We start from the raw sequence: 23,724 nt of genomic DNA on the forward strand, positions 1-23,724 counted from the left end.
GGTAGCTACGGAGTACCAGGCTAGGCATGGAGTTGTGTCAATTTAATGGTAGTCACGTGCCTTATCACGCGCGGCCCATCACCACCAATCATTGGCCTAGCAATGTAATCCCGCAGTGCACTAGGCCGTTGACCAAAGCAGAAGAAGCCGCCAAAAGTTATACCACACGTCAAAGTCGCCTCCCGCCCAATCGTCCCCCGCCAGAGGCGCCTGAGTCTGCTCTCCTGCAACTTCGTCAATTGCGTCCTCTGCCAGCCAACCTGACGACAATGGCGCCGACCCTCCCCGCCTCGGCAGCGGCCATGCTTGCCCGACGACAGCTGACCCGAGCTCCGGCATCTGCCAGCTCCCTCATGATGGCGACGAGGATGCTGGCCACGCCCTACCACCAGCAGCAGCGCGGCTATGCGACGCCAAAGGGTGCTCTTCCCCAGAACTTCCGCACAAGCAAGCCCGTGGAGTGGGTGTGGGAGAAGGACAGCTTACTAGACCGGCTGGGCAAGTACTTCCTCATGACCGAGATGGCCAGGGGAATGTACGTCCTACTGGAGCAGTTCTTCCGACCACCGTATGTTATATCGACTATGGCCTCTGGTGAAGAGATGGAATTGCTGACGGAGGAAACACAGTTACACCATCTACTATCCTTTCGAGAAGGTATGCAAGTCGCGCGGGGATGGAACATCTGGATATCTGGATATACATCGCAACCACTGCTTGCCATTGAGCTATGACTGACGTCTAATCTAGGGACCCATTTCTCCTCGATTCCGTGGCGAGCACGCACTGAGACGGTATCCTTCTGGTGAAGAGCGATGCATTGCTTGCAAGCTTTGCGAGGCTGTAAGGACCCCGCCAACATCCAAATTGGAAACGCATTTACAGGGATCATATGTATGCTGACTGGTGTACGCGAACAGATCTGCCCTGCCCAGGCCATCACAATTGAAGCCGAAGAGCGTGCTGACGGATCTCGTCGCACTACCCGTTACGATATCGACATGACCAAGTGCATCTACTGCGGTTTCTGCCAGGAGTCTTGCCCCGTTGACGCCATCGTTGAATCTCCCAACGCCGAGTATGCTACTGAGACCAGAGAAGAGCTGTTGTACAACAAGGGTGAGTTTGCGACATGGTCTGTGGGATAGCGGTTTGGTATAGCATTCTGATATTTTGCCACAGAGAAGCTGTTGTCCAACGGAGACAAGTGGGAGCCCGAACTTGCTGCCGCCATTCGCGCAGACGCACCTTACCGATAAACTACGCACAAAACCTAATTCCAATTTGTATGATGTGGGCGGAGAAGAAATCCAATTAGAAGAAGGGCACCAAAGGAGGCTGCATGGACAACTGGATTGTACATAAGTTAGGCGCTACACCAAAAAAAAAAAAAAGAGCCTTTTGATTCGTATTAGTGTGGGTGTATTCTCAAACGTTGACCTAGTCGGTCGAAATTATCCCGGCAGTACTAAAAGCTGTTGGCCGTTGAACAATGTTAACTGCTATACGGAGTATATCTGCCATCACCGGCAGTTCTTAGCCAGCTATACCGCTGAGATTCTGTTTTTACATGTTGCTCAAGCTCATTCTGATTAGCTACTGTTATTATGGCACTACCTCCTGTTTCGCTTGCAGTAATACTCATGCAAGCTTTAGCATTCTTCATTCATCCATAGGGAGAAGCTTATTAGCCCCGCAGCAGCTTCAATTGATGAAACCCAGCAGCACAAAACCTGATCTCGCGGATGGAAGATGGTAGTTATAGTTATGAATCCCGGTTAAAAGAACCTTGGAGGCTATTGACACACTCTGCCTGTATCTCACTCATCTCATCCAATCCCATCCTCCCCATTCTCGCTGATTCAGCCCACGCTCTTTCAAAGCTCAACCAGCCTCACGTGACTCTCTCCGCACTCCAGCTTTCCCTTTCCTACCTTGGTAATGCTTGTACCTTTGTACCTGGCCCAGCTCCGGAAAACCTCCAATAGACCGAGTAATAGCCAGCGAGAGAAATTTATCATCGCCGACAACGATCCTGTCACCAAAAAAAACCCCCACCAACCACCTTTAACCCGCAACCACTTCCCTCCCGCAGCAGTCAAACTTGTCAATTGACTTCTGTCTTTTTTCTTTTTCTTCTCCTCGTTCTCCTTCTCTTTTTTTCCTCCAGCACAAAACGCCAGTCGCCAACATGTTCCGCACTGCCATCCTCCGCACATCCGCCTCGGCCGTCCGCGCCGCTGTTGCCCGACCCGCCGTCGTCCGAAGAACAGCTCTGATGGCTGCTCCTCGCGCCGTCGCTGCTCCCGTCCGCGTCCAGAGCCTTATGGGTGTGAGGATGTACAGCGCTGGTGGAAGCTTGAACAAGGAGGAGGTCGAGGGCCGCATCCTGAGCCTGCTGCAGGGTTTCGACAAGGTAGGTCGCTGCTACCCGTGATTTGGGCACCGCATGGAGGCGAAGCTTGAAGAAAAAACGAACAACGGGGGCTCTGTAAAGAGAGCCATGGAATTGCGTTTGATGGAGGAACAGCTGCGCAATGGATGAGAAAGCTCTTGTGGGAGCGGGGGAGATGAAGAGATGGAGAGCGGGGTGTGAAATAAGTCGCGATGCTGCATTTGCGCCGCTGCAGAAGTCTCCGAATCATGCCATTGCCTTTTTCTTGTGTCTTTCTGTCAAACAAACATGTGCTAACTTCATTTCCGTTTCAGGTCAACGATGCTGCCAACGTACGTCTCTGAGCCGCCATGCGCAATCTCCCTCAATGAATATAGCCCGCATCTAATGCCCCCTTCTAGATCAAGCCTACCGCCCACTTCGCCAACGACCTCGGTCTGGACAGTCTCGATACCGTTGAGGTCGTCATGGCCATCGAGGAGGAGTTCAGCATCGAGATCCCCGACAAGGACGCCGACACCATCCACTCAGGTATGATCCCGCATATATCCCTGCCGTGAATTCCCTTGGCACACCTGCTGATTTCCCACTGCAGTTGACAAGGCCGTCGAGTACATCCTCAACCAGCCCGATGCTCACTAAATCGCTTCCGACCCGATGATTCTGGAAACACTGGCCCCTTTTCTCTGCTCTTGTACCTCTCTCGTTATGCGACTTGAAATTCCCTCCTGAGATATACCCGGATATGTAGAGGCTATGATATTGGGTGGGGTACCGAGGAAAAAAAATAATGAATTGTTTGGAGGTCATTTTTAAAAAAGAAAAAAAGAGGCATAAACAGACGGCCAACAGGTTGACATCATGCTATGGTGAAATCTCATCTAATTTTCCATCTTTGAGAGACGATTAAAGGGATGTTTTTTCCGTCCAAGATCACCTACTTTACCTTGGCTTCAATGTTTCCAGATCAAACGGAAGGGATTGTGGAATGGGGGGTGTTAAAATCGAGAAGAGAGAAAAAAAAAGACGATTGTATTGATGGTGGTTGGAGACGCTGCTACATAAAGTCTGTGCAGCTATCCCTTGTATTAGTGTATAGAAGACTCAATTTACTCTCCACCAACTGCTTGCTTGTGATATGCATTTGAGAATGTAAGCGTCAGTAAACGAAACTCCTCAGAAACGTCGCCGATATACCTACGGCTAGAGGCGGCCTTGGTTGCGAAGAGATTCTAGACGTGCCAGTGTCTGACTAGGATGGATACCTGTTTTTATCATCCGGGCCTCTCTTTCTTCACAAACACGGACTAGGCTGTATAACGAATAGAAATGGGAAAATGATATCAGATAAAAACTGCTATCAAATATGACGAATAGAGGAGTCACACATGCATGCATAACAGGCTTACGCACTCACTCCCATATAACCAACTACCCTGGTGGACATCGTAACTGGCCAGTAGTAACCATCCAATCAACGAGATTCTATTCAAGACACGAGTTACACAACAACTAGACATTCATTCATAAAACGTTGACAGAAGAAGAAAAAGCTGTGTCCAATGACTGCCGCAAATGCATCCTGGTAACCCCTAGGCATTGGCTCAAAAGCCCAAAATATTTGAAGCTGACTACATGTACACTTTGCTCCTATACTGATACATACATACATACATACATACAAACTAACGCAGAGAGTAATCATTGCTTGACGGCGAATGACATTAGGGAGAAATTATTGGGTGGTTCCAAAACTCGCTTTCCCCTCCCTCCATCCTCCTTTCCCCAAGAACAAGGTCATGAGACGAAAAGTGATCGGCGATTATAGATCCTTGAAGAAAAAGAGACCTAAGCTGACCACATATGTTGTCCTTCGGTAGCAGGGTTATTATGTCCACACTTGGATAGCCCAGATATCCGATCGTGAGAAAACAAAGATCCAAGCTCGCGTAGTCGCAAATATAGCGAGAAAAAAATGGGAAAAAAATATCGATTTATGTTAAACGGTGATCCAGTGATTTGTTATTCTCGTTTTTTTTTTATGATGAAAAGCATACAATGCTTATGTTGCTAGTTCCTTCGATAGGCCGTATTCCAGAAAATGAGAGGTATGTTTTCAGGGATTCGCTGTCCTAGATGGCTCCTCAATGTGACAATAGAATAACAGGAACATAGAAAACGCAAAAAAAAAGGCAAAAAACTCCAGCCTATATAGTATATGTACCCCTTGTGTCCCTTTTGGTTTTTCCCCCCCCTTTCCCAGTTCCTTGGCGATGTTGGATGTCGGATGATGAATTTGTGATTTCCCTTTCCAAAGGCTGCCACTGATTTTGCGAGAGACAAAGAGAGAGAAAATAAAGAAGAAGAGAAATAAATAGCTTGGCAAATATCCCGAAAGGAAATTCGATGGGCCGAATTCTGATTTCCAAGTAAAATGCACGTGCATAGCGCGTTGTCGTCTGGTTCGTAGATCGTTATGTCTTCGTCAAAAATGGGGTGATTTCCTCCGTTCGTCAAACTTGATTTGAAAGGGGGTATCTTGTCTAAACAAATATGCTCCGCCGCAAGTTTTTTTTTCCATGGTTTCCAACAAATTCATTACCTCCCATTGACTGATACGGCATCTCGTCCCTCCTTCGGACCATTAGGTGTTGCTCCCTTGCTGGCAGCGGCACTGGCGTAGGAAGTAAAGCTCCCTAGAGCCAAGCCAGAAGAGCCACGCTTGCGAGCTTTTGATGACGAGGAATCCTCTTCCTCTTCCATGCTGAATACGAATGCAGAGTCCTCTTCGTCAATTGGTGTTGTGAATCTGCCAGACGAGCCGATACTAGCACTGGAAACGTGACGCTCCAGGCCGCGGTCTTTGCCGATGGGCGAGATGCCATTGCCGGCGTTACGGCTGGCCGTCGGGTGCAAGAGCGGGCTTGAGCCATTCAGCGTATCATCAAGTCGGCTCCGTTGTAGTTGCTGCGAAAGAACCGACATAGACTCGCTTCCGCCAACAGGCCGAATAACAGATGGCCGGCTTACACCATTGTTATCGGACATTTCCTTGGCAAGGATCGAATTCCGTAGGGGGCTCCCAACGTGGCCGAAAGCCGATCCGGCAGCGCTTCGGGCCGATCTTGTCATCTCTTCCTCCTCCTTCTGACGCTGGAACAGGGGTCCCCATCGACTCGGGCTGGAGCCAATCGGGCTGCCATATTTGCCAAGACTGCTGAGACTAAAGTCTGGCCGCTCATCTCGCATCGAACCTCTCCGGGCCTTCTCCGCCGGGGTCAACAGATCCTGCAGGTCACCGGGTACGAGATTTTCTGGTACATTGTCGTCGTCGCCAAACGCAAACTCGGCCTCCCAATCTCGGTCAACCATGTTCTTAGGCATGCTAGCGCTGAGCAGCCGTGGTTGCTTGGGGTATCGGGTGGAGTGCATGATTCGCTTCCCAAAGTACTCTTCGCCAGTAAGATGATGCGAGTCTGGCGGGCTGCTGGCGGTGGGGGTAATGAGATGTTCAGATGATCCAAAGGCAGAAGAGTGGAGCAACTTGAGCGTCTCGGACGTGCGCGAATCCTTGATGCTGCTGAGCGATGGGGACGGCGATTCGAGACCAAACTTTGAGGGCACGGACGAAGGCCAGGGCGCAGCAGGGAAGCGGGCGGCATTAGAAATGCCGTTGGAGTCGAAAGAGGCCGGTAATGGGGCATCAAGGACAGATAAGCCCTTTGCAGCAGGCGACAGACCAAATCCTAGGCGGGAGGATTCATCATCTGGTGGAGAGCCGTAGTTGGAGTCGGTGACAGAGTACGGCGCATCAATGGTCGGGAGGCCACTGTCATGGTGGCTGCTAGACAGGCCGAGGTGCTGCATCTCATCGCTGAGATAAGGATATGCGGGCTGGTCGGCACGATACAGAGACGTGGTCAAAGCACTGGCGGTAGAATGGTTGAATGGACCACTGACAGCGCCCGGGGTCTGTGAGACGGGACTGGCGCCGCCTGCACGATTGGCAAGATTGAGGGGATTTGCACCGATGGTAACGCCATTCTTACCGTAGTTGATTCGGCGACCGTCGGGGAGGACGTGGATGTTTGCGCATTTGGGGCCAAACTTGCAGTTACCCTAAGAGGAAAGCGAAATGTCAGCCAGCCAATCTCGACAGGAATTGTGTCTTTGTCATGCCACAGCACAGCAAGGGAGAAGCTTTGAAAATAAAGAGGAAAAAAAATTCAGGAACGACAGTCGTATGATGCCCTATCAGCTGCGGGTATTTTCGGGCAAAAGAAGAGACCATCTTTCGACGCTTCTTTCCCTCTTTTATCTCATCGTCTTTCTGATTGACACAATAGGTGTCCAAGGCAACGAGGGCAGCAGAACCACAGCCAACAGCACCATGGAAGAAGCTGCTCACCTTTGCGAAATATTTGCAGATGTTCTCTGAAGCGGTGCCAAGGTCATGGCTGAAGGGACAGGCATTGCCGGCCTGGCAGGCTCCCTGGCGGAAAAACTTGCACGGGACGTGCGATGTGTCTGCAAGCAGCAACAAACGGTCAGCGCATCTGTGGCCAATTCTGAATATCTCTCGGCGCGGTCGTGTGCTCGCTCGGTGGGGGAGGGGGACGCTAGATTCGACCACAAGCAAAGGCAAACTGGTGTAACCTACTGGGCGGGCTGCGCGGCATGCTGTGGTGATGGCTGTTTCCGTGGGCGCCGTTGGGGATACTGAGGCTGCCGCTCCGCATGTGGCGATACTCGGGCATCGTTGCGATGGGGTGCGAGAGGCGCGAGGCACGTCGCTTCTCGAGCGCAGAGGCTGGCGTGGTGGCAGAAGCAAGAAGAGGAGCGGCGTGTAGAGGAAGAGGAGAAGAAGTGCTGCGAGCGTGGCGGATTGAGAGGGGAGAGAAATTGGGGCTTGGCCGCAGCGGTGCGGGCGGTAAAATGGGGGGCCCGGGAGCGAGGCCAGCGGGGATAGAGGGGGACGGGGCCCCTGTGGGCGCTGTAAGTGCTGCTGCAGGTGCTGCCACCGGTGGCGCTGTAGGTGTAGGGGGCCCCTGTATTTGTAGCGCTCCTGTGCTCTCTAGGCCGATGGCTCCGTTACGGCCAAGGTAGTATTCGTGGCCGGCGATGGTGGGCAGTAGCACCTGTCCAGTGACTTGTCCAGCAGCCTGCCCAGTGACCTGGATCCTGTCTTGTGGATGTCGGTCTCCCGCGTAATCTCTGTGCCTCAGCACGGCTCGTAGTAGTGCTCCCGGCCGTCGTAGCCTTTGGGGCGGGAGCACAGTATATCGGTCGTGGATCGCGGCCATCCGCTTGTGTATTAGAGGCGGGGACAGTGTCGGTACCCCGAAGCGGATCTTCTGGGGGGAAAGCGAGATAAGAAGAGGAGAGACAGCCAGTCCAGATAGCCAGACGAATAACAGGAAAAAAAGAAAGAAGAGAAGAGAAGAATTCAAAAGGAAGAAGAAGAGAAAGAAGAACGGAAAATGAGGCGGCGATTTACGACTAATCACAACGTTTATGTATCGCCGAGGACTTCGTGTTCGTCCCAAGTCTAAGGAAGAGGTGCTCCAAGTATTACTCGCACTAAGCAAGGAAATGTGAGGCTGCCAATGGGCATGGGCTCAACGCGCGATAACTTGGTCACTCGCCCGTCTGTCAGCAGCACAACTACCGATATTTCGGGTCCACCAGGTAAAGGGTGTGAGGTCAACAGATGGAATCCGGCAGCCGTCGGTACTGGAACGGACGAGAGAAGGATCCTTTCAGACACACTCGAGAAGCGAGCGACTCGGTGGAGGACCTGAAGCCACGGCCGCGGCACAGCACAGCACAGGACGGTCGATCAACTAAATCGAACGATGTCCAAGGTAGTCAAGACAAGGGGGGGTGGACAGGGGGAGCATCGAGGCAAGGAGGATCGGTCGAGGCAATGGTACTCGTAATATGTCAACGGCAGATACTATGGACAGGCGTTGGTTGTTCTGGTTTTGAGATGAGTCGGCTACCTATCAACCCGACTCACCGGGACATCAAGCTTATTATATATGCCAGGCGCATCTGCGAGTCAAAAGCAAAAAAGACTGGGTCAAGCGTGTCTCTCGCCTGCTCTCTCTTCAAGCCCCTCTTGTTCATGTCAAGAACATCTCTCGTCTATCAGCTCCGAAACCTTTGTGGCAAGAGCATGCTCGATAAAGAGTACTCCAAGGCGTGCGATAGCGGCGAGGGCGTGAGCGTAGGTTTTCAGGTGTACGAGAGATACTTACATACCGAGTATTCATCCATGTTAGTGGTGTAGGTGCGGGTGCGGATGACGGCGTCTTCGGATTGGGAGTAGATGGTGTGTGGTCAACACCACGCCTCTTTGGCAATGGCATCCTGGCAGTACTCATCACACGGCACCAATCTCGGTGGCCAGCCATGTACCAGCGCTAGCTGGCCAGAATTGCCATTGTACTCAGATATTTTGACATGCCGCTAGCCGGAGCATGAGCCCGTTGCGAGTTTGGTGGTGAGGCGTTGGTTTCTAGACCAAGACACAGCGAGGCGAGAAGACCAGCTCCAGTTGAGCTACTACAACTAGTCTCAAAGATAGATTGAAGACTAATGCTCAAGCGTTGACCAGTTCAAGGGTTCAACTCAGCTCGGAAGTGACTGTCGCTCTCATTTCTGTCTCTGCCAGAGCCCAGAATAGCAGCAGTATTGGCAGAGGTTTTGACTGTTTCAAAGGCGAAGGCGCCTTGCCAGTATGCTACGAGAGGGAGCCATTTTCCAGCTCCAATCACACGGCCCACACGTCAATAGAGGGGGGGCTGAGATGGGCGAAAAGCATGCCACTCGTGGAAAGCCGACATTCCTTTGGCCATGGCCAACATCGGTCTGTTCAATGGCGAAAAATTCGATTGGCGTTACGAGCATCTATGCATACCAGGCCGATTTCCAAATTACAGTCTCCATCTGTCTTGATGCATTGGCGCTCATGTATGCATCCGAGATTGATGCCTGCATCGGCGCCCACCCTGTCACCCTGCTGCAGATCATCCATGGCAGTTATGAGCACGGGGCCGTCGATGATCTTGCCCCATAGAACTGGGAATGGCACTTTAGCCTCTCCACGGCGGCCAGTTCATGTTTAAGGGCAGCAGAAAATAGAAATAGATAAGCAATCCGGCCTCTTATCGAATTAGAGAAACCAGGCTCAAGACGCCACCATCAAAGCTGCGATATGCCCAAGCAGGTGTAGCCATGCTGATGTCGCACCGCTACCACGGAGTAATGGATAGCGTAGAGAGGCCCTGGTCTCTGCTGCGGAATGCTCGCAACACTAGTCGAATGGGAATGGGCTCGCCTCGCGTTGTGCACGAGCTTGTCAGCCAGGTCCGTCGAAATGTCTCGACTAGGCCGCTTTGTGGTCGGACTGCCCACGCAATTTGGTCTCACCTCGAGGCTTTGAAAATAGATCAAAAGGTTCAATGTCAAAGGCGGGTCCCAGCGGCTGCCGTTCCACGGCATATGATAGCATATCTCGACCAGGTAGGCTGTTGGCAGGCTGTTGGCAGCACTGCAGCAACCCTTGGCACGTCCGGCTAGACCATGATCAGACGGGCCTGCGTTAGCCAAGGGCTAATTGATTGAGTAGCTGCTGCACTGATGCGTGTTCGCTTCATCTGCAGCTGTGTCGTTGAAACGGATTCTATGCTCTCGCCCTCGCCCTCATCAGTTCAAGCAACCTCCCACCTCCGCCACGCTAACATGGACCTGGGTTTGTCAGTCCGGCCGCCCGAGTCTCAGAGAGGACAAGACCAGAATGCGCGCGCCAGGCAGCGCCAGCGAGGTTGATCCCAGCATCCCTTCGTACAGTATGTCTGCGAGGTGCCAGGCCGGGGTAGCGCAGAAGCCGAAATGCGCGAATCCGGGGAAATCCTCCCTCCAGGCTCCATCCCAGTTTCCTTGCAGGAACGCCACAAAACAAACGATTCAGTCCTCCGATGCCCTTTTTAATTCCTACTTAAGGTACTTTTGGCACCTATCTGGTATTTAGTATGTGTCTTTGTCATGTCACTGATGGGATCGATTAGGAGCACGACGTACGAAGTCATGCATGATCCCGGCCATGTCCAGAGAAGGATAACAATATAATAGGTAGGTGGACCATACGAATAAGTCTTCTCTCACTTAAGCACTTACAGTGCATGTTGCCATGGACTAGACACAGCCACTCCACTTTCATTTTGCTGCCCCCGGCATATAAAATAGCATCTTTTATCTGCTCTGCAATGTGTAATACAGAGGATGCGCACAAATTGGTAGCACAAAGTCGTAGCACCTCCCTTAATTGATGCTACGCACAACCACTCGTGCCTATCTCTTATCTGGCACAAACTTTATTCCGAGGCTCCCCGTTTAGCCTCGCCTGCATCGTCCTCCAAATGAACGTGATGCGAGCGAGAAGCTGTCCGTCTCCATAAGGACGGAACATGACAGCGCCACAAAGAGGAGATGAGAGACGCCCTCTGACACCCCCGGGCAGCTTGAAAACGACTCGTCTACTCAACAGGCCGCAGGACGGCGCAGCTTTCTACCGTTCGCCTGTTCCTTGGTTTCAGCTCACCTTGCAAAGCTCTTGATTGCAATGCTCCATGATTTGCATCCATCGCCTCGTGCTTCGTCCAGTCATCATCCGCGTCAGCCCTCCATTGTCCATCGGCATGTCTCAGGGCAAGAGAGCGCTAGTTTTGCCCTCATGCCCAGCCTGGGCGGACGGGGGTGTTCCGTGGCCCAGCCACCAGCGGCATGCAGACTCGCAGTCTGTTGATTTGTGTTTCTCAGCACCGCAGCAGATGAGCCTTTCTCTCTGGAGATGTGCCGATCACCTGTCCGCGTATGTTCCGATTCGCTCGCCCGAGATTTGTAGCTATCATACAGTAGAGCTTTCGCCTATTGCTCGTGCTTAGGGAAGCAGAGCTGAAAATGCTACGAACTAGCCACGAACAATCTTAGCCTGCTACGGCTCGAGGAACGGTTGCGCGAGAGGACCACGACACGGAGTACCCCGCCAAAAAGAAGATTCGCGATGCTCAAGGCCGTGAGCAAGTTTGTGCAACCCAGGCAGCCGCCGTGCCTGTCGACGCTTTTCCGCTTCCAGCCTCACGGGAACCATGAACAGTCTTGTTTGAGGAAAGCCTACGCCACACAAAGAGACCATGTGCAGGGCAGCCAGATACTTGGTCTCCGGCTAGCAATAGCCCAAGCCATGGCCCAACTCCTGCCCACACCGGCCGGTCAGCCTCAGTCCGCCGAGGTACTAGTCGCGGTGCTAGTGCCTCTGGGAGCTGCCATCACCACCACCACCACATTTGACTTTGCAATTCCGGCCGGCTCGACATCAGCCGCGAATGATATCTGTCGTGTAGACCGCGCTATGTTAGCAATAGCTCGATACGATATACGCAGCCGTGCTATTGGCGAACGATGCTGCAGACGCCGGGGATGCGAATGTTCTTCACGTCCATGTGGTTCTTGCAGAGACGGGCACACGCATGGATTGTCCATCCGAACCATCGGCTCCATCCCAGTTACGACCAACCACAATCGACCTTCACGTCTTGCATGCAAGTACGCCGGTATGCCGCATCTGCTCACACCCACCACTACCCGCCTTATTATGCATCCTTATGCACATCTCATGCGCTAACGCAAGCATGTGTGAAGATGTATGCATAGTGGAGACACACCTAAAGAACAGCTCTGTACGAGGGTCATGCGTCGCGCATCGTTACATGCTCCGACCTCCCCTCAACATCAACTATACGCAGTTGCACGACGCAGATTGTGCTGACATATAGGCATCATTGGTGGTTCTAGAAACAGCCTGGTTGATTCATCATTCGGCCCCGAAATTCTGGCTGCCGTCCGCTCTCTTCAGTAAGCTGGTCACTAATACGGTGATATCCGGGGTGCTCCATGCAGTAGTTGCGGACACTTTGCGGGTTGGCTTTGCGCTTTCTCTGCTTTATTTTGGCTCTCCCAGTCTTTTTTTGGCTTGAGCGTGGGCCGTCCCAGACGGGCCACTCCGCATATGCCAAAAAAAAAACCATTCCCGTAGGCCTCAACGGGCAAGACAAGCTGAAGATTGTTTGGGTCCCGCCTTCGTATCTGCCACCCGATTCAGATACTATGCAGAGATACAGCGGGGCAAGCTTCACGAAGCGGCATGGCTAGATGGTCCAGTCGAGTTTCCCGTCGTCTATCTGCACACCCTTCTCTCATTGCTTTGTCTGCCGGAGCAAGAAAGCATAAGCCTTCGGAAAGACACAAGTAAACGCCAAACTAACAGGGATATGGCAACCGTCTGAGCCACTACTTACATTTATTCCTCTAATTCTGCAAGATCTACTGGTTCCACTTTCAGAGCAAGCATTCTCTGAGTGAATCTCATGATCCCTGCCCACTCCCCCCCACCAAGACGTCGGCTGTGATGGCTAGTTTTTGTGGTCATCCGCTCAACAACACCCATCCACATGTCTTCTCTACCCCCCTATTGCGCGTTTCTTCGCCTCTTGAGATGCTCTTGGCGGCATCTTCAAGAGGTATCACCATACAGCCAGATGATGCGCCATAATGCCATCTTCCAATCAAGAGGGGTTGCAAACACTCCGATGAAGAAGGAATGACGTTTGCGAGATTCGCTTTGCGGCTCTTTCATTAGAACCGCCTATTTTGCTCCGGTCTCCTCTTTGCCTCGTTTCAAGTCCGGATCTTCTCATTCCTCATTCCTTGCCCAAAGTGAAACATTTTGTTCCGCAATTTTGGTCACTTCAGCCCCTATGTGGATGCTTCAGTATTTGATGTTTCATTTTAGCACCTCACTCAGCCCTTCAAACACCTTCATCTTGCAATGAACCGTTGTGATATCATAGTATGCTTCAGTTGTCTGAGCAGAGACAGGCATTATACGACGAAGGGGGTTGATAATGAGATCTATATAGTAGGCAGTGTCAACGTCTAAACGAGCTGATGTTGTATTATATACGACAGTCATAGCTTTGTTTGGCTTGGCACCTACATGGCTCCATGATGGGCTACGCCACGGCAGCCATGCTTCAGACCCTTGACCCTATTGGAAGATCCATCCAGCCATGGTTACCAGAAACGGCCAGCTCCTTTGCATGTGACGACAACATGTTTTGGAAGTGGACACATGCGCCCGTACAGATCTAGCAAATGTAGGCAGCACGGAAACTTTAATCCGTCTTGGCTCAGTTACGAGCCTCTGCATGTCCAAGGGGTAACACATGCGCAGCTTGATGCTGAAAAGCTTGCCCTCGACCGGGACTCCAGTCGATCTATTTGTCCGCATTTTCTTCATTCGTCATCTCATCCGTGTAAGCTCCTTGCCTTCTCAACTGCTTCTTCTTCAGCCAAGTTGGGCGCCTAGCAGAAGGTCAGGTAAACAGGCGTCTCCGATTTTCATAATGAGTATTTACAAGCTATCACGTTACCAAGGGTTTATTTCGTTCCTTTTTTTTCCCTCTCTTTTCTTTTCTTTTATTTCCGCCTCAATAAAGGCACCAGTACGGCTAAAGTGTCAAGGGGGTGGCTCTAGAACAAAACTTGCCACTCGGCGATGCAACCACTCCTCTGGGAGTGAGACTGGTGAGTAACTCGCAGTTTGTGATGTCTGATGTCTACGCTCTGGTTTGCTGGTTGAATTACTGGATAAGGGCAGTGAACGATCTAGTGCCACTACTATACGCTGCTTTGCTGATTGGCCAGCATGTTGCAGCTTCGTGCATCTCACGTATATCTGTTAGAGCAGTATAGATATGAATAAAATGGAGCGAGATAGTATACGTGACTGCAATATGAACGCTAATCCACGTAAAATTCTCGGCTGTTGCATCTCTTCTCTTTGGCTGCTGCCAGCTGAGCAAGCTAATCGCGCAGCTAGTTATACTTGCAAGAATCAGCTGAGCCGGTTAATGCTCCGACCAATGCAGACTAACACTTGACAGCGTTTTTTATTTTGTAGAATGCATGAGATGTGATGAAAATTATCTGACAGCGTACGTGATTGCATTGTGGTATCAATTACCATGTCTTCTCATTGGGTAGCTGTTGGAAATGTTTGGACAAATGCAAAGGCATTATTGTAAGCAGCGGGTTTGTTAGTGGTGAAGGGTTGCAGACTACAATGACTATGCCACAAAGACTTACTCTTCGCCAAACGCTTTGGTGCAATGAATCGAGAAGAATAATATTAGCTTTGGGAGAAAACAAAATAAAATGAATGCGGGAAAATAGCTGATTTGATCGTCTCTCGGCGCAGTGTTGTTGCCATTACATCTATGGGCAGTTGCGTGCATTTGAGCATTTCACAGGATCCCTCTGCTCGAGATGAGCAAGGATAAGAAAAGCTCCAAGAGCTATAATTCATCCATACCTCTTTTGTTCGTGGACATTTGTAGATTTTTCTCTAATAGCTCATAGATTCGTTATAAGGTGCACTGTTATGAGACTTCACCTGATTGCAGTGTATAGTGAGCAAAGTGGATTATCAGACGGAGTCCCTGAGAAATCTTTGGTGTATAATTTTGACTTGGACAATTGTATCCTCCTGCAGTCACCGTTCAGTGTCTTATTAAAGGCCCGTCATGAGACTACCATCTGTATTCATGATGGCAAATGCGCCAGCAATAGATATAGCATTACTATCAGGCTCTGAGCTCTATCGTAATGACAGTACAACATGATCAACACCAAATTGTAACTTGAGGATTATGTGTGGTCTCATTCCGAGGCTAACAGGAATGATTTGGAAAATTCTATTGTTGACTTGTTTGTTCTTCGTGTTCAAAATCTCAGTGTGGCAGTAATAATTAAATGTTATCCAACCATCGTCGTAAGGACTCCCTCCAGATGATGCAAATGTCTTTCCGCGACGCTGGTAATATCATGCACATCTGATAAGGCTTAATGCCTTGTGTATAAAGCATAACGAAGAAGAATATACTACAGTTATCCACTATTTTTCCATGCTAGGTTTGCAAAAGTGATGGTATTGCACCAGTTAATTACTCATTACCTCATAATTGTGTTGATCTTTATCTAGTCACATATCTGGTTACACAGCATGCTGACATTTGCAAGGACTACATATAGGTAGCTCATGCTGTTTGCATATTCTACATTATTTTACTTCAAAGAGACAAACAGGTAAATACCATTCCTAGTTTCTAACTCTTTTATGAAGAAATAAATAAAAGGAAGACTGTATGGTAGGGAACGGTTCTATATCGCTTGATCAATTTGCCTGTAGATGGCAAACAAAGAATTCGAAGATCTTCAACTTGGCTTAGGACCATTTAGGAATTTTATTAAAGGAGTGTATAGATTGTCATATGAAAAGGAAATCAACTCCTTGTGGGTTTCCCGTATCTTTCATTTTCCGTAAGAGGGAACTATGGTTCACATGTGCGTAAAAGATTCTACATAGAAGCTGCACTCGGAGGCAGTGATCTACTTAGGAACAATTTGATTGGTAAATATACATGCTTCCATGCCTATCCAATCATAATCGGGCCAGATTGTAGAGCCCCCATCTTATCAATTACATTTAATATATATATATTTAGACCCATGTTTAAGATGTCACCTAAGCGTGCTTGAATACGAAGTACGAGAGTTTATGACTTGGCTGCTCGGATAGGAAGTTTACATCTCAAAAATTATCCCCTAGCACAAACCATACGTCTAGATACGATCCAATAACCTATGACATCAGTTTAAATCCTATGAATAGTCACCAAAAGGGATAACAATAGGTGGCTGCTATGTCTGCGTAGCATAGTAGTAAACTAAGTTTATGCTGAAACACAGCATCCACCAAGCTCGCACATTCGGGACATATCAAGGACGATAAGAAGTTAGATTGAAGCCGACTATGCTTCATTTCGCTATATCTTTGCATTACTCGCTGGTACGTGGACGAGCAGTGTGCTAGCTCCCCATTAACCCGAGCACAGGCAAAGTTAAACAAACATGAACTCTTTATATCTGCTTCCATCAGCTATTTGGATAGAAAATTCGGCATCGATCAAAAGAGCTACTTCACCAATCGTCATCGTTCATATTGGCGATACAGTAGATCTAACTGTTATACAGCTATGACCGCACATGTAGTAAAACATCGTCTATTGCAGAATCCTACAAGCAGCATTGTTTCGATGTTAAAACTCCCCAGCATTTTTTTTTTCTTTTGAATCTTCATTTTATTTGCAATTATTCGTTCTCGGTAAATCATCTCGCCTCGTCGTCATTATCATTATCCGGTGGCACGGTGGTAGGTCGACCTGCCAATCAACGCATTACCCAAATGATTCCGCTCTCTTGCAACCTCCGTGTCCCATGGCCCATCAAACTAACTTAAAGGGAAAAAAAAAAAAAAAGAAAGAAAGAAACTTGCTCTGCTCAGTCCAATCCAATGGTTCGTACTCTTGTAAATTGGCGTATCATAGTTCCCAGGGCTAGAAGCAATCAATACCCCGCCCTCTCTAATTTGGAGAGCTCATTTTCTGTCATTACGCATAGCAGAAGCTCAGCACGGGCTTTAGATGATGCAGCAGTCAATAGGAATCGGGCAGGGTATGATGAAGCAAAACCGGCCGGGGCAGCAACCACCTCTATCGCCTCCACGCATGTTAACGTCTTCGGCGGTGTCGGGATGCGGCTGTTGAGGATCTATCCACACGGTCAGTATTCGATTCCCCGCCTGCTTCCGGGAATGGCAGGAGATAGACGAGCCGCCGCTGCAGAGATCAATACGACATACCCATTGCAGGATGCGACTTTGGCTGCGCATCATATGCGCGTTCGGGCTCAGTCACCGTCATGGACTGGAGATTGACGGATCCCTCTGGAGCAGACATGGTTGAAATGCGATGCAGCGTAAGACGCAGACTTGGCAGTTCTTGATTGGGAATATTGCGATTGAACTTTTGATTTCCGCGGCGAGAGAATCAGCTCAAATTAACTCAAAGCGCTTATGATGATGAGAGGAAGAAAATAAACAAAAGGGAGGGTGTATTTCCGTCGCACGGCTTCCGCAATCCAGGAACGCCAGCTACCGGCACATGCACATAGCTACGTCATCGACACGTTGCTTCGCCCATGCTGGTGGATCGATCGCCCGCCGAGGGAAAATTGATTGTTCCGCTAATGGTCAAACAGGCCAGTAGAGCACAACGCTGCTTGTGCACAGTGCGACAGCACACGGCGAGGGCGTGGGTGTAGTGGAACACACGATGGATGCATCTCGCGAAAGAATTGCCGTAGGGCTGTGTCGTCCGGAGTGCGCAGCGGCCTGCAGTACACGAGGATACGCCTCTTGCAGCTAGGGCCATGCAGTAAGCACCGTCTTCAGCATGATTCCAGCGCTGACAGCTAACGTAGGTGGGGGAGCGCAGCAGGTCGCCGACTACATCTCTCTATCGTTCAGAACCGGCCTTGATCGCAATCGGGCAACGGCGGCTGCCGCCTGGGGCGCAAATGGCGTCGATTGCGCCTTTGGTCTGTCGAATCCGCCTCTTGAAGCCTCATGGCCTTGTTGCTGATTCTGGTTATCGCATCTCCGTGTTGGCCGGCTAATAGAGGAATGGCAGAGCTGCTCGCTTAGCACATGTTTGTACAAGTTGCCAGGGCCAGCGCAGACGGACCTGCTGCTACCTATGATATGTACAGAGCAGTAACAGTATCGGAATAAGACTGCCAGCAGGATTCCGCATGGCATGGTCGAGTCCTAGAAGGCCAATATGGGCCATTGTGGCCCAGTGCGGCTCTGAGGGAAATGGAGAGGAGACAAGGATCCAGTCCTGGCGATACCTACAGTAGAAAGCCCTGCGCAAAGATACAGAGCTTTGCGTACATAGCAAGCGTACATGTGGCATACAAGGCCTGCCGCTTGTCTTTTGCTAGATAAAAGCAGTACCAGGAGCTCCATCCTGCTAGTGCTAGTGCGTTTCTGGACCGTATTCGCCGCGTATCGCATCGCATCGCATCGCACCGAGCCGTGCCGGGGCCCCGTATCATCATGTACATGTATGTACTACCTACTAGTAGGCAGCAGTTGGAAGCAATGGTATTGAACACTGCCAGTACTTCCATGAGTCGCCGAGCAAGGCAGCAGAGGCTCTCGTTCCTCGTAACATTGAAATCCAGGCATGGCCACGGCATAGACACGGATCATATTTCGCCGTCCACCTGTCCCAGCATGTCCGAACAGCTCATTTATCCACTCTGGTGCCTCGGCATGCCATGTAAAAACTCTTTGAGCTCCAATGGCCGACATGACCTTCCATGCTGTAGATTAGCGGCACTAAAAGAGATAAATATGGATCAAGATCTGCCAGAATTCCGGCGCCTCTCCCGCTGCTCGTTGCAGGTGGCGCTGGGCTGCCCCATCCACGCATGTAATGCTATTACATGGAAGCGTATTATGTATAGAAGGGAGGAATACCCAGTAATATAATTAGGCATGGATCTCTGTCGACCAGTTTGGGCAGGTGGAGATGTTTGCCGTTGCAGCGTGCAAAGGCATACAGAGCACGGTAGATTCAGATCGAGCAGCAATTTCTGATGCGAAACATCTTGTTGCCTGGCAAAGTCAATTGAGCTTCTGTGGTCCATCTATACGATCATTGACAGGAACATGAGCTTTCAAGGCAATGGGAATGTAAGATGCAAACAGTAGAGATGTTTAGACAGAGAGATGTTGTATGCCTTCGTTCGTCCATTTGTTCGTTGCTCTTCGTTATACGTGGAATCTTTGGAAACCTCGTCCGTCCGTTCATGTCTCGTATCTTGCATCGCGCCGCAATGATGCCGCTGTGTTCTGCATACTCTTGTAGGGCTTTCCTCTTCACACCTAGTGTACATCCCTCGCTTGAAAAGTGCGTGGCGAATAACACTCTAGTGCATGAATCCTTCTTGGTGATGTGACACGCAGGGCTGAAGAGTATAGGAGAGACTTTGCATGCGCCGGTAGCCGCCTGACTAACTGCTACCATTAATACAATGGCCATTGAAATTGAACAATATCATCATCTCAGTCCGGCTGCTTGGCATCTCTCTCTGCTCAGAAACAATCTGGCAGGCCACCTCGGTTATCATCTTCCATTTCAGCCACTCGCAGAGTTCAATCTCTCTTTCTTCTCAGATGGGTGGCCACACATCGCGTTCATTCGATTTGTTCAACTTGGCAAGAGAGTTGCCACGGCCGGTCTGTTGTCAAGCCTGTTGATGATAAGTTCGTCGTGCCCGTATGCATCCGGAACAATGGCCCTGTTCCATCGAGTCGAAAAAATGTCGAATAATACGTCGTCCGGGACGATCGACGAGGCTACGAAGGATGATAATCTGTCATTCTCTATACAGAGAAAATAAAATTCAAAATTGCAGAATTGACACTCGAGCGAGATAATCACGCAATTCCAGCCCGCTACCGCCCTATACAAAGCTCTTGCACCTCACTTCCAAAGTCTGAGACAGAGCCGAATGCAACGGGCGCTTCCTTTGTTGGTCATGATCAGGCTATATCATAAAACAGGAAATAATGATAGGCATGGCATACAGTATACCAACAACTCGATAGCTATATCAGCATCAGGTACGGTTCCTGGACTGTGGATTTCATACAATCTACTCCGTACAAAACCAATTCCGTATATTCTGATGCCACCGTGGCGTCGGACAGGTCTACTAAGGCTTGGTGCTGGCCGCACGGGAGGCATGGCATGGCGCACATCCTCTACGTCCACACGCAATAAGCGCTAGGGCCAGTGAAGTCGATAAGCGGGGGAGTTGCAACGCTGTGACTCATATAGCCGACATGTGTGCTCGGGGCATCCCATTGGCTGCCACAGCGATACCGATAGAGCTTCTGTTATTCGCCTGCGTCTAAACCGGGTCTGCGTAAATCTCCCGCTCACCTATTTTCTAGGCGAGAGAGATTATCTGTGATGCCAATAATAGCAGTAGTAGCGCTAGATATCTGCATACTTGGCTGGGTTCAATGCTATCGTATAGTCTTAAATCCTCCTCATTCTAGCAATTGATTGTGTATAGTAAGTACATATGAGGGGGCTGAGGTAGCGAAGCTTTTTTGTTCTTCCCCCTTTCTTCTCCCCCTTGCTTTTGATCTTGTCAACTTTGCACTTGGCAATTTTCGATCTTTGGCGCTTGGTGGCGAGGGGAATAAAGAAACGCGAGATCAGATCTGCTCGGTGAATCATTACCGCGAGTCAAATATCACAATCGTGTCATGGCCATTTCGCCGTGGATCACAGAAATCAAATGAAATCAAACCAAAAGCATTGACTCGGTAAAAACTCTGCGAATTTTCGTCCAACAACAAACAAGATGAAAGTCTTTGATGTCTACTCTGTAATCTCATGTTCGGTAGGGTGAGTCACTGGCCGGTCGTGACTCCCCACTATGAGCCACCGGCCGCAAGCTCTCAGTGTTTCGATTCATGTAGATGAAGACAAACTCAATCAATCGGACACATACAACAGTCCGAGGATTAGCCCAGAAAAGAAAAAAGAACGGGAGAAAAGATTCTGTATCTCGGGTTAATGATTAGTCCCAGCACCCGAAGTGATGTGTATTTTGTATACTTGGTATACTTGGTGAGTACTCACCATGGATTGCTAATTGCCATCCATCTCAGTGTCATCCTTTCTAGTGTCATTTGATTTCCAGTGTCACTTGGCTTACAGTGTCACTTGGCTCCCCAGTATCCTTTGATTCCCAGCGTCATTTGGTGTAACACAGGTAGCTTGGCTGTATGCCCCTTTACTCCACTTGATGGATGAAAATTCTGTAGCTGTGATGTCTTCAATGTTCTTTCTTGTATTTAAATAGTCCTTCTTTCCAGTCTTCAGGGTTTTAATTGGATTTTTCATCCTCAGCAGTCTGAAAGCCTCTTTACGGCTTCTATCAATCGAAAACTTCACAGAACAGAGAGTACATAGCAAAAGGGGCAGGTATTAATTGCGAGGCTGTTCTTGGTGTAAGACAGTAACCATCTTCAAGCGTACATATCAACAAGTCTTTTTTGGTTGTACTTTGCTAGAACTCAGGGCGATCGTTGCCTTCCTTCATTTCCTTCCTTTCCTTCCTTTCCTTCCTTTCCTTCCTTCCTTTCCTTCCTTTCCTTCCTTTCCTTCCTTTCCTTCCTTTCCTTCCTTTCCTTCCTTTCCTTCCTTTCCTTCCTTTCCTTCCTTTCCTTCCTTTCCTTCCTTTCCTTCTTTTCCTTCCTTTCCTTCCTTTCCTTCCTTTCCTTCCTTTCTTCTTCTTTCTTTCACATTCCCTTCTATCAATCAGAGAGACAGAGAATTGGTCAGCGTAAGCACGTTCAAAGGAGCAAATTGCCTTGGTTTGCTATACCAGACGTTTTTGATAAGTCCCAGCATCTTCTCCTTCTGTTCTTTCTATAATATTCTACCACACATCCACCCAACCCCTATACGTACACCCATGTAATGTGGACTCCTCTTACACCTAACCCCTCCTCCCCACGTGACACTGTTGGTTTACTATGATGAGGCGGAAGAAGTTGAAAACTTTCCATGATACATCTTGTTCATAATTAAGGAAGAGAATCGACATCGTCTGAGTAACCGCATGTACCCTTTCTTCTTGCCTTTGCTTTTATGAGAGAGACATAAGACACACACGCACACACACACACACACACACACACACACACACACACAGGGGAAGAGAGAGAGAGACATCTTTCGATTTTTTAATCTTTTAGATTTTTGAAGGTCTAGCTTCGTTTCTTCTTCTTCTCTTTTCTGTAGTTGATGACTACCCAAGGTCTGTAATCAGAAAGTCTATCCTTATAGGCACGAAGCCTATCGCGCTGACATTGCCCAGTCTTCTAGATATGGCGAGCCCGAGAAAAGCACAATCTTTAATTGGTATACTTGAGCTTTTTGGGACTCCATTTTGGCAAAAATCAAAAGAGTATGGTGGAGTTGACAAAGGAAATAATAAAGCGGCTTCATCACCATCTCGTTGAATTATTGATTTCAAATTCATTTTCTTTCCCCTCATAAGCAGGCATAAAACGTAAAACCCCAAAACTCCAAGAGGTCCCGTGAAACAAAGAGAACAAAATCTGTGGGCTAGCTGCTGCAGATGTCAATGTGCGAGTGTAGGAGTACATGCAGTCTCGTGACATTTGGAGGCGCCTGATCCGCGTGGTATATAGTATGGTACATATAAACATATAGAGAGAAGAGAAAGCAAGGGGACAAGAGAGGAGTAGAATGCAGGTTGCATCTCATCTCTTTTTTCCACCGAGTATCTCTCGTAGTGCCTCTACTTCGGCTTCACGTCTTGCGAGCTTCAGCTTGAGGTCATCACGCTCGCTAGTCACGTCACTCAATGCCCGCTCCAGATCGGCGATCTGGTCGAGGCGTTTCTGCCGGTATTTCCGCGCCGCCATTGTGTTGCGGTGTCGTCTAATGGCTGCTTGCGCTTCGTCACTGCCGGCATCGAAATCATCGCCGTCCGGCGATCGGGCAGCGCCGCGGTACTTTGAAACAGACCCCCCGCTGTGCGTGCTGGAGGGTGAGTCCTGGCGGTACTGATGCGGCGCTGGGGGCGGCGTCATGCCTGGCCCTGTTAAGCCGGCCATGGACTGTGTTGGCACGTGGAAAAAGGCGGCGTTGGCAGCGTCGGCTGAGAAAATGGGAATTGCCATGTTCAGCTTGTCTTGCTGGTGGTGTGGCATGACATGATGCATGCCTGCGTCAAAGTGATACTGGTGATGGAGGTCTTGCGTTGTGAAGAAGTGGTCTGGTGGCAGCGTATCATCGATTAGCACATGTTGCGGCCAGCATTGAGTGAGACCTTGGGCTTCAGCCATGATGAAAGAGAAGACGGAAATAGGAAAGGGCAAAGAACAGCAAACACTGTAAGAAGCGCAATTGTCCAGCGGAATGCACGCATAAGAGGGAGACGGCAACTCGCCACCCAAATATATACACGTATCTATCCAAGGGTGGGCTGGCAGGTACTAAGGCATGGCATAATAAAACAACACCACGCTAAGCAAGAGGGAAACGAATTGAAGGAAATAGAAGAGACTGGTCCAGAGACGTACCGCTAGGATCCATACTGACAGACAGCATTCGGTGTCGAGCAGGGGTGTGCAGAATCGGTTATTGGCGCTGGCCGCTGGCGTGAGACTGATTGAGAAAAGAGACGATAGAAGAAGACCCGAAGAGGCTGCCTTCCTTTCCTTGCGAATGCCGTCGGGGTCCGGC

At 49.6% G+C, this 23,724-nt stretch overlaps 6 protein-coding genes across 6 annotated transcripts; 2 read left to right on the top strand and 4 right to left on the bottom strand.

The window, feature by feature from the left end:
- Positions 1–26: 26 nt before the first annotated feature.
- TrAFT101_005519 (uncharacterized protein) lies at positions 27–1,259 on the top strand (the record flags this gene model as incomplete). Its single annotated transcript, XM_066127501.1, has 5 exons — positions 27–568; positions 630–657; positions 751–843; positions 921–1,119; positions 1,183–1,259. 5 exons carry the CDS (start codon positions 27–29, stop codon positions 1,257–1,259), a joined length of 939 nt encoding a protein of 312 aa, XP_065983612.1.
- A 932-nt stretch (positions 1,260–2,191) lies between these two features.
- On the top strand, positions 2,192–3,037 carry NUO12 (Acyl carrier protein, mitochondrial; the record flags this gene model as incomplete). The annotated part of the gene is made up of 4 exons (XM_024908684.2): positions 2,192–2,416; positions 2,710–2,727; positions 2,797–2,926; positions 2,991–3,037. 4 exons carry the CDS (start codon positions 2,192–2,194, stop codon positions 3,035–3,037), a joined length of 420 nt encoding a protein of 139 aa, XP_024757280.1.
- Positions 3,038–3,784: 747 nt separating this feature from the next.
- Positions 3,785–8,766, bottom strand: TrAFT101_005521 (uncharacterized protein; the record flags this gene model as incomplete). Its single annotated transcript, XM_024900873.2, has 4 exons — positions 3,785–6,514; positions 6,804–6,922; positions 7,056–7,701; positions 8,656–8,766. 4 exons carry the CDS (start codon positions 8,764–8,766, stop codon positions 4,994–4,996), a joined length of 2,397 nt encoding a protein of 798 aa, XP_024757279.2. The 3' UTR covers positions 3,785–4,993.
- An 8,231-nt stretch (positions 8,767–16,997) lies between these two features.
- On the bottom strand, positions 16,998–17,316 carry TrAFT101_005522 (uncharacterized protein; the record flags this gene model as incomplete). The annotated part of the gene is made up of 2 exons (XM_024900942.1): positions 16,998–17,128; positions 17,220–17,316. The coding sequence occupies 2 exons, from the start codon at positions 17,314–17,316 to the stop codon at positions 16,998–17,000; spliced, it is 228 nt and encodes a 75-aa protein (XP_024757274.1).
- A 548-nt stretch (positions 17,317–17,864) lies between these two features.
- TrAFT101_005523 (uncharacterized protein) lies at positions 17,865–18,176 on the bottom strand (the record flags this gene model as incomplete). Its single annotated transcript, XM_066127502.1, has 1 exon — positions 17,865–18,176. One exon carries the CDS (start codon positions 18,174–18,176, stop codon positions 17,865–17,867), a length of 312 nt encoding a protein of 103 aa, XP_065983613.1.
- A 3,978-nt stretch (positions 18,177–22,154) lies between these two features.
- TrAFT101_005524 (uncharacterized protein) lies at positions 22,155–23,418 on the bottom strand. The gene has a single exon (XM_066127503.1). The coding sequence runs from the start codon at positions 23,322–23,324 to the stop codon at positions 22,737–22,739; it is 588 nt and encodes a 195-aa protein (XP_065983614.1). The 5' UTR covers positions 23,325–23,418; the 3' UTR covers positions 22,155–22,736.
- Positions 23,419–23,724: the final 306 nt, after the last annotated feature.

Source organism: Trichoderma asperellum, chromosome 3 (genome assembly GCF_020647865.1).
Source record: "Trichoderma asperellum chromosome 3, complete sequence".
Classification (NCBI taxonomy): Eukaryota; Fungi; Ascomycota; class Sordariomycetes; order Hypocreales; family Hypocreaceae; genus Trichoderma; species Trichoderma asperellum.

What these genes read in the sequence shown, in the direction of transcription:
- TrAFT101_005524 (XM_066127503.1), bottom strand. Translation starts at nt 23,324, where the DNA reads ATGGCTGAAGCCCAAGGTCTCACTCAATGCTGGCCGCAACATGTGCTA.